Consider the following 14117-nt stretch of genomic DNA (forward strand, 5'->3'; position numbering starts at 1 on the left):
GTTCCATACTGTATTGCAAGAGGAAAAATAAATTACTTTTTTTTGCCAACATCATGCTTCTATGTGGATGTGAGAATGAATTTCAATAGCACTGCGATTAGTTTGATATCAGATTTTGAGATGATGCTTCAATTTTAAGGCAGAAAACATTATATCCTGACATATATAAAGAATGAATGTATTTTTAACATTCGGATCTAGAAATATTTTTTATCACATTGCTGTTAACATGAATATTGGATGCTGAAAATCATACTTGACTAATCACAAATGTGTGTTTTCTTTACACCTGACTAAAATGTGCAATTTGTTTTTCAGTCCCTATTTTTCAGCCCTGTTTTCCTAACAACAAACAGTCTTGTCAATAGATGGTAACAACAATTCCTCTAAATTAAACAACAGAATACATCATTAGTCCATGCCTTTCAGGCACACACAATAGATTTCTGATCTGACGTAACGATTGAAAGAACATTGTCTTCCCATTCACTGATGGAAAGATGTTTTTTTATGATCTGAGAATGCTATTGCTAAAGTTTGTTCTAACCAAAACATCTAGATTAGGTTTACAGAATTACGGTTGGAGTTCAAATGACTACTTCTTTAAGGTTATGGAATGAATGTAGCCAATTTCCCTTTTTTCATTCATAATCCCAATGTTTTCATCTTAACCTTTTTGCGTCCTTCCCTGTTATGTTCATGTTAAGCCATGGGCTTAGTTTTGCTCCTTACCTCATCTATTTCCCTGCTCCTTTCTCTACCTTGTCGTTTCTCACCTTATATTATCTTGTTATCCTTTCACTTTTTGTCTTTCCTATTGCTACCTATCTTTCTTTGCCTCCCCTTTCCACCCATTGTCTGCCTTCACCCATTTTATCTAAATCCACACATGCTGACACACATCTTCTACATGTGTTCCCATCCAGAATGGAGGCGGCAGGCTACCAGCGCATACTGCAGGTTGACCTGGAGGTGAATGGACTGATGATGACTCTGGGGGGCAGGGAGGTGACGTGGCAGGTGGAGTATCCACTCACACGCATGCTGACCAGTGAGGTGGTGACCCTCATCTGCCTGGCACCGCAGGACCTCGGCGGCATCGTGCCACTAGCCATGGTGAGGATGTGGGTGGTTGAACTGTGGAAGTTGTAAGCTTGTGTGTATACATTTGTGTTTTTAAGTGTTGCAATGGCTCTTTGTGGTAGTGGCAGAATTGCATCATGATCACTGAGAATGCTTGATTCTTGATTCTGTGCTTTAGATGTCATTTCTTCTCTGCACTTCATAATTCAATTGCCTCAATAACATTTTTCTTCTATGATGATTATGAGACAGCACTATAGTAACTACACTTAGAGGTAATTTGGACATAGCCAGACTCCAGCCCTGGGTCAGATCTCGGTTACTAGCTACTAAGTAAGTGGAACTATTAAGGCCTCTATAAAACCCTGCAGTCCAGCTAGACATCATTATTTGGTTTTCTTCAATCCACAGCATTTTATTTTTAAATGTAACCATCACTTTCTCACATCCTTATTTGAAGAGTAGACTTAAGGGGGAAAAAAAGAAGAAGAAGAAAGTCGAAAGAAGATAGCTGCAGTACTTGTCTGGAACATTATCACCAGGGAAATGATCATGTGTCTGCTGATGTATGTGGTTAAGAGACTTCAGACCTGCATTTTTTTTATTAATCAAATATTTTAAAAAAAATGTACTTAATTGTAGGTAAACTTGTCAGATTACTATATCTGACCTTAAAGTCAGACCTTAAAGTCAGACCTTAGGGTTAAGGTTAATAACTTGATTGTATCATGTATTTCCGAGGATATTAGTTTTGTGTTACCAGGCAATAGTTCCTTGTACTTGTTGGAGTGTAAAATCTGTGACATTTATCTAAAGAGTAACATAGATAGTGAACAAACACAATGCTTCTATTTTTAGAGCTTTTCTGTTTGAATAATCAAGACAATTAACATATTGTATGTGTGATGATGGGCATGCAAGCTGGAAATCTACTCAATGACTAACAATGGATCTCATTTAAACTAAGAAGCATCCTGTGATCTCTGCCGAGGGCTTCTTAGCTGCATTATGCTTAATTCTACACAACTGCAAGGCTCTTTGTGGATGGTTTGTCACTGTGAGCCTTTGATTTCCTCATGGTGCAGTAACAACCCTGCTCAGTGGTAAGGTCTTGCTTCTGGTTGTGACAAATACATTGGAGCATTTAATCTTTTTATTAATGGTGTTAGAAGAAAATATGATTTATTACAATTAATAATTACTATTATCCATTGGTCCTTTAAAAAAATTATTGCACATTTTTTTAACACAAAGCCTGCACTTTTTAATTGTCAGTAATCTGGTTAATGCAGCACTCTTCATTTTACTGACTGGGAAGTTAATTGAGTTTGGATTTAGACTGTCCAAACATGGATGAATTGGCAAGTAGCTTGAGATTGCTAATTGTGTCATGATAATGAATATGTAAACATGATAAATAGTTATATAATTGTTTTTTTTCAAAATGGGAGGAAAAGCATTCAATATGCTGCAAAGAGATAAGAATAGTTTTAATTTTCCTTGCTGATAATGGCCACGTAAAAATCAAATGCCTACAAGGACTTAATAAACTTTTATTGTGGCAATTTAGTGAGGGAGCCGTTCATCACTCATTTATGGTTTTTGGCCAGAGGAAAAGCCCGGAAACATTGACTTAATTTCTGAACTTTTAATGTACTTTTTAAAGTATTGTCTTGGTGAAAGTTCAAATGTCACTTTTATTTACTAAATAGATAAACTCGTTGTTGAGACAACAGATGTTAGACGACAGGTGCATGTGTTAAATCATGCAAAAGAAAGTGCTGAATTATGAATGTATCTTTTGCAAATGTTGCATTTCTAATTAAATGCAATATAGCAATGTGCGAGAATAGTAAATATATATAGTAAAAGTTCCTATTTAAAGAGAAAAGAGGATTGTGGATGTGTACTGTATATGGTGCAGTGCAGTCTGAAACACCATGTGGTTTTATCAAGGATGAATTGAGCCCATGCAGGGAGGACACGATAAGCATTTGGTCGAATTGCCTTGAAGTGGGTGACATTCTGCATTGTAAACATGAGTCGAGAAATCTTTACATTTCAAGGCCAAATGATTTATACTTTGGTGAGACAATTTCCATGTATTTACTTTTGCTTTTGAGTTAGCCCAATTTAGACTTTTCATGTCTGTAAACTTAGTCCAAGTCAGAGTAAAATATCATTTTAAATTCTCACAACTTTCAATTTTTACTATAGAATTTAGTTTAATGTAATTACTTCCTGTATGTACAAGGCTAAAGTAACTTTAAACGGTACACTGTAACAATTAAACTAACAAATAACACAGTGTTTGTACAATCTCTTAGCAGCATTGTAATTTGCTTGTTATATGTTAAAATATCCATCTACCTGGAGGGAATAGCTAACTAAGTACATGAAGCAGCAGTTTGTTGTCATTGGAAATAAAAATAAAAAATATAAAAATATAAAATAAATAACTTCATATTTATGTAGTCTATATATATCATTTCACTGTAATGTATAACAACAGCAGTCGAGGTGATAGATTGTATATATATATGACACTGTACTGAATTCCTCATCATATTATTTTTAATTTAATTTAATTTAATTTAATTCAGAGAAAGTTAAAAAGAGCAGCTTTAACTTAAAACAGAGAATCATCAAGCTTAACTAGAGCTTTGCTATGTAGACATTTGAAGACATTAATTCATGTATGATATGACTTGCTACCATTCTCAGGTTATAATTGTGCTACATTACTCCATAATAGTGGTTCAATTGTTATTCTATCATTGTTCCTCTAAATATTACACATGCATTTGTCTTTAATGTCATGTGTGCTCATGTTTTGTAGTGGATATTTCACTTTCAGACCCACGTAATGAATTAAAGAATTAAACATATTTTGATTCAACTAGGTATTTAGTTAGTCCACAAGCAAATAATGAAAGTAGTTTGCCAGGATTTAGTTCAATTTAGTGGTTCAAAAACATCAGCAAGCAAGTGTGACAATTTATTCATCACCTGCTGGCATAGATTAGCCAGTGTTAATCTCCCATAGCAACCTATCACACTGGTCCCATGAATTAGTTTACATATGAAAGCTCTATGTATAATGATGATGAACAGGAAGTCATGTCCTCTTAACACACTTGAGGTTTCTGTTCTCAGAGAGGGTGCACTAATACATTTATAACAAATCAAATTATACTGATCTGAAGCAGACAGAACACATTATTTCCAACATTAATTAAATAATCTGATTCACCTTTGGGTTTCAGAAAAACGCTGAGCAACAGACATTTCATATAAAAATTAACTCTTCTATACCAAAAACGGGTATTATCAGTGTTTTCAAAATCACAGGCTCTCTTGTTTAGGATGAAAAGAATAGACCTGACAGGTGGATCTATAAAGGACTATGGTTAAAGCTCAAATGTTAAAGTGATATTATAAAGCATACTTGTGCTTACTTGGGTGCCATTCTGGAGCATTAAATAGAAAATATATTTTGGATATCTTAATCTTCTCTAAAATCAACTATGAGGATACAACCATAGACTTTTGTGGCAGAAACTGCTGGATGATGCTTACATTAAAGCCAACTGAGGAGAAACCTTTTATCAAATCATCTATCAAATGAATGTCTTTGTAACAACATTTGCTTACATACTAATGATAGGGGTCTTTTAAGTCTTCAGCTTACTGCCTAGCTGACAGTAAGCTGAATATGGAACTGACTTGCCATGACATGGTTTAATTATGTAATATCTTGTCTACAAGAAACATGTCATGTCCTCATCTGATCAGGTTCTTGGCCAACAAGGGAACCTTCAGCTGTGCTTGGACCCTTGAGTTGTCAACATAATATTTTTCCAATAGAAACAATGATTAATTTAAATGAAATGACTCTTGAAATGACTACTCAGATCAGCAATAAACGTATATCATACATCATGGCAAATAAAGGGAAGTGTCTAAAAGTAAAAGGGAAGAAAAAAATATTGTGCTTATTATTAAAAGAGCTAAAACTGGGTCTTTTTAATGCACTGCACATTTTACAAGCATTTCATATATTCATAAGGTAAGACTAACAACACATTTTCATTTTCTCCCTGAGTTCTTCCATCTGCCAAAATCAACTTTAGCTCACTGCTCTAATATGCTTGGATAGCTTGGGTCACATTTTACACCTTAACACCTTACCTATGCACAGCTGATTAGGTTTGAATTTTTCTTCAACAGTATGTAGGTCTCATTCTGCCCTCTGTGAAACAAAACAGCATCATTCACAGTCATGCTTCATGTACTTCAGTATTTTATTCACTGAATAAATAAATAAAGTTTATTATACTTACATGGCCTCCTCCTTCAGTGGTGTGGCTTATGCTCCTTCACCATTCCATTGTGGCTTATGTCTTAAGGATGGACCTCATCCTTGAGGCAAAGGCCACACTGATTGGATCAACAAGTCAAACATTGGCCTTCCTTTGGAGTATTAAACAAACAAAAATGAGCTAAGTGGCCTCAAGGGTGATCTAGATTGGTCTAAGGGTCCTAGAGGGGTTCCAGGAGGTCCCCATAAAAATGGGTAGTACTTCAATTTCAATATATTTTAGAAGTTAGCACCATTTATAAAATGGATTATTCTGATCAGAGGTTTCACTCTGTCACTCTCACGGTTTTACAGTATGGAATTTCTGACTAAATTATTTTCAACAACCATCTTTTCAAACAGGGGCCTATGGGATAAAAAAATAAATGGGAGTCCACGACTTGTTACATGTTACAGTGAATTGAAGAAAACTGGAATGCTTTTAGTCCTATTTAGAACAAAAAAAAATTCCCGTTGTCATCACAGGTGAAAAAAGGTAACTTTTGCTACATGGAGCACCTGAAATGCTATTATTTATTCACAAGATATAATGTTTTGGTTTATTTGTGCACATGAGATATAATTTGTTCTAGAGTTTTGATTAATCTATGTGTAAGAGATAAGTGTATACAAAGAGCCAACGTAACAGACCTACCATTTCTCCCCGGTGCATGAACTGCAGTGCACCTGCTTCACCTTATTAAGTTTTAATATATTTTCAGTCAAGAAAGTAACCATATAGATTCACAATATGTGGTCATTTTATCCAAACAACACATTTGTAAATCTGCTTTGACGTTTTTGGAGATGTGAGGAGCCACTGGCTGGGTGAGAGCAGCCAGTCATCATAGGGGAGAACATGATTAACTGATCTGTGCAGCTCTTTGGTGATTTACTGCTGGCTCTAGTACTGTAGCATTTTGAATGATATTATTCCTTTTGGAAGATAAACAAATTAAATCTAACAATTGTAGTTGCGTTAGTTTGTCTGAATGAGAATTCAGAATTCATGACCAAACAACAGCTCTGTACAACAACAATAATAATAATAATAATAAGCAATGATGACAAGGCCTTCGCTACCCCACCTCGAAACACCAAAATTCGCCATAATGTCACGTCCTTCAGGTTTAATATAGGTGAAAGATTTTGATAAGTTTTAATTTCCAAGTAAACTTGAAGTTGGTCAGATTCAATCTTTAAATTGCAGCAAATGGCAGCAAAATCGAAAAGGCAAATCAAAATGGCTGACTTCCTGTTGGAGTAGGGTTGGATCTTCGGTTGGTGGCCCTTCTCCTATCTCGCACCGCATGTTTGTGGAAAACCTGGTGCTAAATCACTTGCAAAAAACCCGATTCTGGGTCAGGGTTTCGTACGTAGCAGAGCAGCTCCCTCGCTGTGATCTATTGAAAGTCAGCCATTGAGCCAAGCTTTTGTCGGCCGAGAGGTGTGGGATCCGCTGAGTTTCCTAAAGTAAGAGCGCTTAAAATGGAAAAAATAGCGCCAAATTTAACAAATTTGGTTCTTTACATGATACATTTTCATACCAAATTTCGATCTCCTACGTCAATCTGGACAGAATAAATCCACATTTTAAGCTGGGACAGGCTTGATGCCTGGAGTTTGTAAGTTCCCTCTGTGCTTGCATGGGTTCCCTCTGGGTGCTCTAGTTTCCTCTCACATTCAAAAACATTCATGTTAGGCTAATTCTTCTGTCAGTGCCCTTGACCGAAGGCAATGACACAGCACTGGAGTTGGTCCCCGGGTGCTGCACAGTGGCTGCCCACTGCTCCTAATACTTAGGATAGGTTAAATGCAGAGATTGAATTTCCCTGTACAACTGTATGTATGACAAGCAAAGTACTTTATTAAACAAAGATTATCCTGGCTATGTTTCACTTGTTTTTAAGTCATAAATACAGTAGAGAAAACAATTTAGGTCAGACTTAGAACATGCTTCTCAGGGCTTCTGTACTCCCTTGTGTTGCTGCCGTGAAGAAAGAAGTTCAGTGTATATGGTCTGAGCAGACTAAACGGCAATAGAGAGCTTCACTGCAGCAGCTGCAGTGAAGAGCACTGAGAGGGAAGAGAAGGGGAGCCAAGTAGTTGATGCTGCAACCTGAAGCAGTGGTGAAGAGAAGAGACTTAGAACAAAGGTCAACTGAACTTTTATTGACATGATGATGTCATGGGTCATAGGTCACACTGACCAATGGTAAATGGAGGAGGGGTCCATTGGCTCACATGGAGGTGTGAAGAATTCTGAGAAGTTGAGTTCATTCATGGGTCCCTACAGGTAGACACCAGTCAATCATTGCTGGCAACACTTCTGTGTTTATAGAATGCCAGACATCCTGTTCAATAAAACTCTCATCTCTCTCTGATGGGTTCTGGCCTACACTCCTACACTTCAACCACACAATGATACAGTAGATGCCTGCCAAACATGAAATACAGGACTCAGGTTTTTCCCTACTTGACAGCTGGATAGGTGACTGAAAGTCTGGCAGATATGTTAATGTAAAGAAGAGTCTAAACAGATTTTAAGAAGTCCAGAGAAAAGGAGGAATAGAGGATAGATGGAAAGACTCTAAAAACCAGTAGAAGAGCAGCTTTTGACAGGAAATAATGGTGAGTGATGTTTAGGCAGTTTTGGGTTTAGAGTTTAGACTCCTTATGCCTGTTACCACTGCATAAAAGAAAGAAAGATAAACACTGGGTATTCATCCTGCTGCAACAAAAGATAAAGCCTTTCATTTTAGAGCAGATCATTTTCCACAACAATGAAACTAACAATTTATACTGTAGTTCAATGTATGACTTCCATTGTTGTGCCTTTTGTAGCTCAACTGGATACTTCAAAAAAATAGTTGCTGAAACACTGCAGAAAACATTCATCTTTACAAGTGATCTAACATTCGCTTTAAAGTTGGATTTTTCTTCAAATGACAGAAGAATCATGGCATTTGGATGAGATAAATGCACTTCTTAATGCAATTCTCCTTATTTCAGGAATATTAGATAAATCAATATCTTAAAACAAGACAGAATAGATACAGAGAGACTGAAAATGGCTGAAAGTTGATTTGTACTGAAAACAGGCAGATTTGCCTATTGATTTAAGAAGATAATATAATTGAGGATTCAATAACAGATTACATAACAGTTTTTGTACAGTCTTTTAGAGATTGTCTGGTTCAGTTATAATATATTCTTTTTGAAATTGTTTAATAGATTTAATAGCCCCAAAACACCCAAAAGATCAAAAGGCCAAACTGAAGAACAGAAACTAAGAAAAAGTTGTCTGCTGTACGAAGGGGCTTGTGCATTATGGTGAAAATCATGAACTCAATTAACTCAAGTTGTTATTGCTGGGTTTGGCATCACAGAGACAAATGTTGTTTGCTTAATAAGATATCCCCTCATTCAGATTGTGAGGGAGAAGCAAGAGAAGACGTGGTGGAACTTATTATTGTGCACGACTCAAATATGTAATTATTTGTCCAGTTCCATAACTAATAAGAGAGTATGTATAATAATTGGGGTATAGTCCTTCTTGTTGCCCACTCAAGAGAGGTAAATTAGAATTATGATCATTATCAGTGTTATGATTTTGCCAGGGAAGATGCAAGCACAAGAAAACATCAACAAGTTAACATTTACGCTACAGCTACAACTACTAAACACTATGGATGGGAAACTGGTACACAAGGCTCTGTCTAGTGAATGACTGAAATGAATGATGCAGTTATTTATTGTGTAGATGATATGAGAGACATGAGAGACACATGAGATGGCTGTTACCTGAGAAGCAGAGAGTCAAATCAATGTTAGAAAAGCTTATTCCTGAATTGCCAGTTGAAGTTACCAATTATGAAAGCACCAGAGTTTAAGAAAGTCTATAGGGATTTTGTGGAAATACTGCTCCCTGGGGCAGCTTCTTGAACAGTAGGGAGTTAGATGTGCTGTGATGAGAGGCTGAAGTCTATCAAGCCCTGCAAAGGTCATAGAGAGAAAAACATATAAATTGAGGCCATGTCTTACTACATCGAGTGCTCTAAATGCAATTGCATGTACAAAAGATACAATTCATTCCATGTTTTGGTCATTTTTTTTTTTGCACATGAGATGAGTGTATATTAGAAAGCCAGCACAACAGACCCGGCTTTCTCCCCAAAACATGAAGTGAAGTGCATCTCAATATTTTCATATGTCGGTAATGCTAGTTTTTGACTAATAGCAGGCCCAGCGCTAGGATGACGTGACTGCTGTGAGTGGGCATTTTTTCCCATAAAATTAAATGAAGTAATAGCTTTGGTACGGTCAGAAAGGAACAACAACAACAACATAAGGCTACTGTTTAAAAATACATTTCTTACTCAGAACAGAACACTCAATACTTTGAGTTGTCAAAATCAGCATGGAGAGGCATGCAGAAACAGCTGTTTGTAGCACATGCAACCAAGCACTGGCTGTGGTTCTGAAACAGCCGCGCCACTATCCACTATCCTGTAACATGTGTATATTTGTTAACCTCTTCCACTAGAACCTGATCACATTTCATTTTGTGCTTGCAGCTTTCTGCTCGTCCAAACTCTCCATTCAGACACGCAAAACCCTCATTTAAATATTGCTGTCTCCACCCTGTTGCACCTGTTTTCATTTACACAGTTATTCTTAGTAGATCACCTGCAAAACACACGCAAACGAAACACGCAATCTATTGCACTGTGCATGCAATTTAGTACCCACTATTTGGGATCTTAGTAAATCAGGCCCTAAGGGCGCTATAAGCCCCCTTAAGAACACTCATGGCGCCAAGTCAGAGTATAAAGTCTCAGTACTTCTTCCAAAGAGTTCACCTGATGTCATAAACATTTTGTCTCAGCTGGGATTTTGTGTTCCAACTCTGTGTTCTGATGGGAAATACAGTATTTACAGCCAGACAGTCTTTGACTGTTTAGTGCTTGCTAATGCTTAATAAATCCTTTCATCATCCTGTTAGAATCAGAATCTCTTTATTTTCTGAGTACATTTCATATCCCAATAATTTCTACTCTGCATCCTTTCCTCTTTTATTGTTATACTATACACTCATACTAACTAAAATGAGGGCCGCACAGTCTGACCCCCGATTGCAGTAGGTATGTACTTCATGCTTCGAGGAGAAAGGCTTGTCTGTTGTACTGGCTTTCTATACATAGACATATTTTGTTTGCACAACACGAGACAAACTGGGAACAAACTGTACCATTTGTTAAAAAAATAAATAAATAAATAGTGAATAGCTGGTTAAACCAAAGTGAAGAAATTGGCAGGAGACCAGGATGTCTTACACAGGAACATTTATTGAAGCTTGATTGAGGGGAACAGAGTTACAGTATGGGTGAAAAAACCATCTACCTTCTGGACAAGTGTATTAAACACTTCACGGAATCCTTACCTTTACTACCTTAGAATAAGGTTATTCATCACTATGACTCTATTTATTATTGAACTATAAATGTTAACTGAAGCCACATAGTCTATACACAGGTTAGTTGAAGCCATGTAGTCTGTATACAGTTTAACTGAAGCCATGTAATCTGTACACAGGTCACTTGCTATCCATTCTTCTAGGCCAGTCTGACCGTCTGCATAAAGCATATCTACACCTGACCTTGGTTGCCATAGGATACAGCCAGCCTTATCAAGACAGCTGTTTTTAACCTCAGTAGGCAGGGATGTAGCGCTCTAAAATAGACAGGCCATGACCTACTGCTTCAAGAAAAACAAATGACCAGAGAATGACCAGTAGAACAATGCACAGTGCATCTTGTGCACACAATGTAATCAAAACATGGGAATTGCATTTTGTGGGCATACAATAATATTTTGAGTGCTCAGTGTAGTAAAGTATACAGTATACAGTACATATATATATATATATATTCTTTTCCCATGTGTCCTTGGGGGCTCTGTAAAAGTCTGGAGTTTTAATATCATCAATCTATTTATTCATAATTTTAGCTGGTCAAGGTTTGAATGGTTCCCATTGGAGGAGAGCTCCTGGTTAAGGCTCACCTAGTTTTGACTAGCATTTTCCCATCTCTGACCCCCATTGTTTCAGCTAGCCTCTTCAAACTGGCATGTCCACAACTCTCATTGTTTACACTAGCGGTTTCAGACTGCCATTCTCAGATGATGTGTTGTTGCTCAGCATTTCTGAGGGGTTGAGGAGCTGGTCTTTTGGCATTTTGGGTTTACATTCGAAACATGAGGAGACTCTCCCCTTCAGTGGCACCAACAAGGTAGCTGAGAAAAGAGATGGTGAAAGAGTTTCATTAACAAGCTTGAAAGACGACACATGCAGAGAACATGCCAACTGAGAGTGCGTTACTTTTACTGCATCCTCCCATGAATTTTTGATCTTTCTCCTGCTGTGCTGTGTTCTTTCATTAGAAGAGACAGCCAGTGTGGCCCCCTAGCTCTTTACAGTACATCCCAAATGCTATCATTAGCATTTTATTCATAGTCTCTGAAACTCACTCCATTTCAAACTTAATAACATTAGCTTTGTGCTCACAGTCCCATAACATTATAATCAGAGCCATTACCATGGAGCCCAACATTAGCTTTTTTTTTTAAGTCACGGGTGAGCGCCTTTGTCTAGAATAATTAGAGTTTGGCCAAATCCTGCTTTCTCCATATTGACTCCATACCAGCATTTGACAGATAGTGATAGACTGAGGCAACAAAGACAACAGAATTAATAAGAAATTGTGTTGTCTGTGGGCAAGAGAGACAGATAAGTCCAAAAGAAAGCGCATATCTGTAATTTACACACAGTACTATCGCAGCATCAGGACCGGCCAGCGGTATTCTTGCAGGCTGCCATCAGTCACGCTGTCTCGCTGTCAGGAACTGTATTTGGAAATGGCTTGGCAGAGCGCTAATAGGCTGTGCAGTGAGGCTATCCACTGGCATGCTAAGTGTCCTCAAGGCAGCATTAGCCATCTGCATACAGCCATAATGCCCCTTATAGGTTAATTAAGTCCTCGTCCTTGTGTATATATAGGCCTCTAATTTACCACTCTATCTTTCTCCTGTGCATTTTGACAACATTAATTCTCCCTATCGCCCTCACCCCTGGTGGATTCAGCTTTCTGCACCAAGCTTGTTTCTCATCCCTGGTCTTGATCATCTCATACTGCAAAGTCTGAGCGGGAGACTGGGACAGACAGACAGACAGACAGATAGATAGAGATCAAAACAAGGAAACTCTGCTCAGCTCAACAGAATTTTTAGGATCAAGCTTTAGAAAGTTGTGTTTTTATTTTTTTTCATCTGTCTCTCACAGATGCTTTAGAGCCCAGCTGTTATTGGGGTTTTGGGGCTGATACTGCAATGTTGCCTTAAATTAGTACACTCAAAAAATTAAAAAAGATCCCTACAAATATGATGGTTAAACTGTTTATACACGACCGCAAATATATCATTGACATTTCTATAACACAATTCAAAAAATAAAGAAAGAAAGTAGCTTGCACAGTAATTAGTGCTGTATCCAACAATACTTTTCTCAAGGAATCAGTTAATTACTGCTAAACTGGTAAAAGAAAATAGCCACCTTAATTACAATCTGGCATCTTCAGAGAGAGGCTGGAATAGTCAAATGTTTGGCTTGATAAATGCCTTAAATGATTAATGAATTATCTAAAGAATTACCTATTCATTTTCTATTGATCAAGTAATAGATTAATCAACTAATTGTTTCAGCGCTCATCAATATATCTGTAACTAGATAAAAATATTAAATATTTTGGGGAATAAGTTTATTCAACCTGCAATAGTTGCCTATTTACACTTCCAACAGTCACCGAACAACAAGTGAATGCATCTCCAATATTCACTTTCAACTCTGTTTTGGTTTCACCACCTCCTGAAGGAAGTATCTGGCTGTCTGCAGTTTGGTGCTGAGCAGGTAGCTTGGGGTTTTTTTGGTGCTGAGCAGGTAGCTTGGGTTTTTAGAGCTTTTTCACTGAAAAAGCTGTATGCTGCAGCTGAAAACTGCAGGGAGAGTGAAACAAAACTGTAAAATTGTGGGCTATAAAACCAAAAGAATGAGCTGAAAGAGGTTATAAAGCTCTGTAAAGCTGAGGGGAGCTACGGAGCCTCATGATAATTCTCTGAGTTTATCGCTACAAATGACCCCTTTCAAATTAAAACATCGGTCATGTTATCAGAAAAATATTGATTGTAGCCGCTTTAATGGTTGTCAGAAGCCAAGAAATGTCTGCTGGTCTTCCTGATTTGCATGAGAGAAATAAGAATACTTATACTAATGCTATATTATCTCACAGAATGCTTGTGATGAACCATAATGTAAAAAATATTTAATCTAAAAGAGAAACATCTTTAGGTCATAAAGAAGAAAGGATGCCAGCATGAAAACTCCTGTGACTCCAGATCATCTGCACATTCAGAGAAAAACATATTTTCTACCACAGTCTGATGGATCAGTGGGGCTCCAGCCTGCATACATTAGAAAGGAGAAGCTTGCCTCTGAGCAATAACGATAACCCTCATTTGCTCCAGTGCAGTGGCTATGTGACCAAAGTCGTTGCATCTTCCAAGTGTGAATGTTTGTAGGCTAACTGTGAGCATGAGGCAGTGTTGCAGAGAAAGAGCAACA

At 37.4% G+C, this 14117-nt stretch overlaps 1 protein-coding gene across 1 annotated transcript in view; it reads left to right on the forward strand.

Annotated features, from left to right (window-relative positions):
• si:dkey-112m2.1 (transmembrane protein 132C) overlaps positions 1-14117 on the forward strand; it is a 158431-nt gene that overhangs the window by 117709 nt on the left and 26605 nt on the right. Inside the window, exon 4 of the mRNA XM_053339453.1 lies at positions 927-1116. Within this exon, the coding sequence (XP_053195428.1) occupies positions 927-1116 (190 nt within the window). The remainder of the gene's footprint in view (positions 1-926; positions 1117-14117) is intronic.

The sequence above is a fragment of the Scomber japonicus genome, chromosome 19, assembly GCF_027409825.1.
Source record: "Scomber japonicus isolate fScoJap1 chromosome 19, fScoJap1.pri, whole genome shotgun sequence".
Classification (NCBI taxonomy): domain Eukaryota; kingdom Metazoa; phylum Chordata; class Actinopteri; order Scombriformes; family Scombridae; genus Scomber; species Scomber japonicus.